Genomic DNA, 6,104 nt, shown 5'->3' with positions numbered 1-6,104 from the left:
GTTCCGTTTGGCGGTGAGCAGAGGTGCCCCATCAGGTGTGTTCGACTGGTTTTCGTGGTACTCTTTTTTGTATTTATTTAAATGTGGACCCCAGTCAGCTGCTGGCTGAGTGAGTTTTCTTATCCTCTGAAATTAGAAGAACTGTATTATTTCCAATCTGTTCAAGAAATGACAAGTTATAGATAATGAACTTCCTATAAAATCTGTTCTCCTCAAATTTTATTTTACACTGCTACAAATTGATGTAATTTAGGTCTACTTATCTGTACAACTGTCTGTAACATCTGAATAAAATCTCAAGTGCTATTCGTTTTTGGAATGAAATTTCACATGAAGAGTCTCCGTGATATCAGAAAGACCCCTATTTTTTTTTGTAGCCCAAAGTCAGATATGTGGTCAATTACTTTGAAAAGTAATTGATTAAATTACAATTACTTTGAAATTATATGATTACAATTACAATAGAATTACTTCTCTAATTGATAGAAGTTGATTAAATTACAATTACTTTTTTCTAAGTCATCATGATTACTCATCACTTTTGATTACTTCATTGAGAAATGTTTTGATGAAGTGCATACCTGTTTAATGGTATTAGGAATATAAAATATACAGTTAAACTTCGATATCTCGAATACCACAGATATGTCGCCCCCCCCCCCCCCAACTACAGTAAGATGATTATGTGTATCTCCGTGGATTTTCCACCGTGGTCTTTCCACAGAGGGGTGTATAAAACTCGTGTCATGTACTGCAACTACAGTAAGATGATTATGTGCATCTCCGTGGATTTTCCACCGTGGTCTTTTCATGGAGGGGTGTATAAAACTCGTGTCATGTACTGTAACTACGGTAAGATGATTATGATTTCTAGGTTTCATATCAAATGGTATTTGAGCTTTAGCAATAAACTCCATGTGAAGAGTTTCCATCAGATGATATTCAAATACCATATAAGCAGAATTTTTAGTGAGGATTTAATTTTGGTATTATTAGCAACAGTTGCAAGATCGCTAAAATTGAATATCGCTTATATCTATTCCACATCATAGGTAATAGTTATCTTTTTTGGAATTAAAGTCACTAAAATTTGTGTCATGCTGTAAATACCACTTATATGGTACATTATACGAAGACTTTCCATCACAAAAGGATTAACCCCCAACCCCAACCCCAACCCCCCCCTTTTTGTTTTTGAGGTCAAAGGTCATAGTCTCCTAATGGTTTCCAAATCACATCTTAAATACCATTTTTGGTTTGACAAAGAAAATTCAGATAGTCTCTTTCTCTCTCTCTATCTCTGTGTCTCTCTCTCCCTCTCATACACAAAAGCTGACTCTTCAAGGTTTTGGGGTCAGAAACAAAGCGTTTTTGGATAAGATCTCTCAAAATCCAAAGAATCTTCAAAGGATTGTCTCCCATTTTAAAAAGAGTAACTCAGTACACATAGAGCACCAACTATACCTGTAAAAATGTTCCATCTGTACGTGTGTAGTAATATACTGCTGTTACAGGTACCGGTATCAGCGGAATGAGAGAGAGAATAAAGCCTGCCACACGGGCGTGTACCGGGTACTTGTAACCCTCATAGGTAGGGGGCTGGTAGTTTGTCAGGGTTATGATGAAAGTTACCTAAAATGGAGAATAAAAATCCTCTGTTATAAACATCTAATTTTAATTTCACTTCTAGAAAGTATAAATTGCATTTTAAAAATTTGACTAGTACTATAACTATCAAAAGGTATCAAATTGGATTTGTACTATTTACATACCGGAATATTCTATAATCTATACTCATATGTACATACCGGAATATTCTATAATCTATACTCATATTTACATACCGGAATATTCTATAATCTATACTCATATTTACATGTACATACCGGAAAATTCTATAATCTATACTCATATTTACATACCGGAATATTCTATAATCTATATCATATTTACATACAGTAATATTCTATAATCTATACTCATATTTACATACCGGAATATTCTATAATCTATACTCATATTTACATACCAGAATATTCTATAATCTATACTCATATTCATTTTGGCTTGTTTTAAAAGCCTGTCTTCATTAGAAAATTCAAAATGGACGTAGAATCTCAAACATGCTTAAGTCTATAAATTGGCTAGTCCGTAAAGAGTACTGTCAGACAGTATAGGACAGCAAGTTTCATTGTATATATATTAATGGTAAAAATAACAAAGAACAATCCATTCCTAGCATGCACTACAACAGGCCTGTAACTAGGAGTGTTAAAACACTTACCAGCATGACTAGGGGTGTAATGATTACTTACCAGCATGACAAGGGTGTAACAATCACTTACCAGCATGACTAGGGGCGTAATGATTACTTACCAGCATGACTAGGGGTGTAATGATTACTTACCAGCATGACTAGGGGTGTAATGATTACTTACCAGCATGACTAGGGGCGTAATGATTACTTACACAGCATGACTAGGGGCGTAATGATTACTTACCAGCATGACTAGGGGTGTAATGATTACTTACCAGCATAACTAGGGTGTAACAATCACTTACCAGCATAACTAGGGTGTAACAATCACCAGCATGACTAGGGGTGTAATGATTACTTACACAGCATGACTAGGGGCGTAATGATTACTTACCAGCATGACTAGGGGTGTAATGATTACTTACACAGCATGACTAGGGGCGTTACAATCACTTACCAGCATGACTAGGGGTGTAATGATTACTTACCAGCATGACTAGGGGCGTAATGATTACTTACCAGCATGACTAGGGGTGTAATGATTACTTACCAGCATGACTAGGGGTGTAACAATCACTTACCAGCATAACTAGGGTGTAACAATCACTTACCAGCATGACTAGGGGCGTAATGATTACTTACCAGTATGACTAGGGGTGTAATGATTACTTACCAGCATGACTAGGGGTGTAACAATCACTTACCAGCATAACTAGGGTGTAACAATCACTTACCAGCATGACTAGGGGTGTAATGATTACTTACCAGCATGACTAGGGGCGTAATGATTACATACACAGCATGACTAGGGGCGTAATGATTACTTACCAGCATGACTAGGGGTGTAATGATTACTTACCAGCATAACTAGGGTGTAACAATCACTTACCAGCATAACTAGGGTGTAACAATCACCAGCATGACTAGGGGTGTAATGATTACTTACACAGCATGACTAGGGGCGTAATGATTACTTACCAGCATGACTAGGGGTGTAATGATTACTTACACAGCATGACTAGGGGCGTTACAATCACTTACCAGCATGACTAGGGGTGTAATGATTACTTACCAGCATGACTAGGGGCGTAATGATTACTTACCAGCATGACTAGGGGTGTAATGATTACTTACCAGCATGACTAGGGGTGTAACAATCACTTACCAGCATAACTAGGGTGTAACAATCACTTACCAGCATGACTAGGGGCGTAATGATTACTTACCAGTATGACTAGGGGTGTAATGATTACTTACCAGCATGACTAGGGGCGTAATGATTACTTACCAGCATGACTAGGGGCGTAATGATTACTTACCAGCATGACTAGGGGCGTAATGATGCACCAACAGAAACGGATGACTATGTTGACGTCTTTACCGATCATCAATTTTACGTCTTTACTAAACTTATCAGCACCTACATCAAAATAATCACAACACCATGTATTTATTTTAGTAAATTCATAAACAAGATGAATATATATTATTATCTAAATGTGTATTTAAAAATAGAATAAGACATATATATGAATTTATCATTACTGTTTTAACTTAATCTGATGAGTCAGATCACATAAAGTTAACAGGCGCGAATCATCAGATCAAACGATCTGCTCCTTTCAACGAGACGTGATCTAACTCTTCAGATCAAGTTATTGAAGTAATGATATATTCATCATATGTACGTCCCATTGTATTCTTACGTACACATTTAGATGAAAATGAGATAATGATGAATGAACTCCTAATTATCAAAAAGATGAATATACAGTGAAATCGCCTTTCATATATGCAGTTTTGACTGTGACGCGGTTGATCACTTTCCACAAAAACGTGCATTGATGCATTGTGATGTCATCAGTTTCAGAGAGACATGATCTGGATTCAGAAAACCAGTGTGGTGATCCAGAAAATCGGATTACACTCCGTGAAAGCATCAGTATTGATATGAAGAAAAACGATGCATATATAAAATCATTTATCAAACAAGTAACTACATATTCAGCTACGACAGATTACAGACACACTCACCATAGATCCAGCCCACAATAATACATTCTAAAAATGAGGTCAACAGAACACAGAGTGAGGCTGCGTACCAGTCAACGATCTGGAAGTAATACATCCCTCCCTGCAAGATTCAAACATAATATAGAAACAAGAGATGTTTGTAAAACACATATGCCCCCCATGGTGCAAAATTAAAAAGGATTATACACACACACATCATTTAATTGAGAGTAGTATCATCAATTCAAGATATTGAGCAGACAATATCTTCCTATGTCAAGAGTGGATTGACCATGTGACCTAAAAATCAATAGGGGTCATCAACTCCTGAAGATGTACCAGTGTACCAAGTTTGATGTCTGTCAAGCAAAGGGTTCTCAAGATATTGAACGGACAGTATATTCCTATGTCCAATTTGACCCTTGACTTTTGACCATGTGACCTTAAAATAATTAGTAGTCATCTTCTCCTGAAGATGTACCAGTGTACCAAGTTTGATGTCTGTCACGCAAAGGGTTCTCAAGATATTGAGCGGACAGTATATTCCTATGTACAGTTTAACCCTTGACCTTTGACCACGCAACCTCAAAATCAATAGGTGTCATCTTCTCCTGAAGATGTACCAGTGTACCAAGTTTAATGTCTGTCAAGCAAAGGGTTCTCAAGATATTGAACGGACAGTATGTTCCTATGTCCAGTTTGACCCTTGACCTTTAAACATGTGACCTCAAAATAAATAGGGGTCGTTTGATGTCTGTCAAGCGAAGGGTTCTCAAAATATTGAACGGACAGTATATTCCTGTTTAGTGTGACCCTTGACCTTTGACCATGTGACCTCAAAATCAATAGTGGTCGTCTTCTCCTGAAGTCGTATCAGTGTACCAAGTTTGATGTCTGTCAAGAAAAGGGTTCTCAAGATACTGAGCGGACAGTATATTCCCATGTCAAGTTTGACCCTTGACCTTTGACCATGTGACCTCAAAATCAATAGGGGTCATCTTCTCTTGAAGATGTACCAGTGTATCAAGTTTGATGTCTGTCAAGCAAAGGGTTCTCGAGATATTTGATGGACAGTATATTCCTATGTCCAGTTTGACCCTTGACCTTTGACCATGTGACCTCAAAATCAATGGGGGTCATCTTCTTCTGAAGATGTACTGGCGTACCAAGTTTGATGTCTGTCAAGCAAAGGGTTCTCTAGACATTGAATGGTCAGTATATTCCTATGCCCAGTTTGACCCTTGACCTTTGACCATATGACCTCAAAATCAATAGGGGTCATCTACTCCTTAGGATGTACCAGTGTGCCAAGTTTGATGTCTTTCAAGCAAAGGGTTCTCAAGATATTGAGCGGACATTATATTCCTATGTCCAGAGTAGATTGACCCTTGACCTTTGACCTGAAAAACAATAGGGATCCTCTTCTACTCATAACTAACCCACATATGAAATATCATTATCATCAAGTGAATGGTTCTCAAGATATTGAGCGGACAACACATGGTCTACAGACCGACCGACAGACCGACCGACCTACCGACAGGTGCAAAACAATATGCCCCCTCTTTTTCAAAGGGGGGCATAATAATGACATCAGTAACAATCAGGCAATATTAATATTTCACTTTCCCGTTTATGTCTCTGAAGAGGGTCGAATCCAGGGCCTCTGACACAACAGTCCAGAGCTCTATACCGATCCAGCTGAAGGGTTAACCCACTAGCCAGAGCTCTATACCGATCCAGCTGAAGGGTTAACCCACTAGCCAGAGCTCTATACCGATCCAGCTAAAGGGTTAACCCACTAGCCAGAGCTCTATACCGATCCAGCTGAAGG

General features: G+C 38.0%; 1 protein-coding gene across 3 annotated transcripts in view; it reads right to left on the bottom strand.

Moving 5' to 3' along the window:
* Nucleotides 1-6,104, bottom strand: part of LOC125673284 (sodium- and chloride-dependent glycine transporter 1-like) — a 39,639-nt gene that overhangs the window by 230 nt on the left and 33,305 nt on the right. For all 3 annotated transcript variants that reach the window (XM_048909811.2, XM_048909820.2, XM_056166755.1), the window contains 4 exons: nt 4,292-4,391; nt 3,577-3,677; nt 1,465-1,632; nt 1-126 (listed from right to left, as the gene is read on the bottom strand). The exon at nt 1-126 is cut by the window's left edge and continues 230 nt beyond it. In XM_048909811.2, coding sequence (XP_048765768.2) covers nt 1-126; nt 1,465-1,632; nt 3,577-3,677; nt 4,292-4,391 — 495 coding nt within the window. The remainder of the gene's footprint in view (nt 127-1,464; nt 1,633-3,576; nt 3,678-4,291; nt 4,392-6,104) is intronic.

This window comes from Ostrea edulis, chromosome 1 (assembly GCF_947568905.1).
Source record: "Ostrea edulis chromosome 1, xbOstEdul1.1, whole genome shotgun sequence".
In the NCBI taxonomy this organism is placed as follows: domain Eukaryota; kingdom Metazoa; phylum Mollusca; class Bivalvia; order Ostreida; family Ostreidae; genus Ostrea; species Ostrea edulis.
Note: the sequence above shows the minus strand (reverse complement) of the source record. Positions and strands in the feature narration are given on the sequence as shown.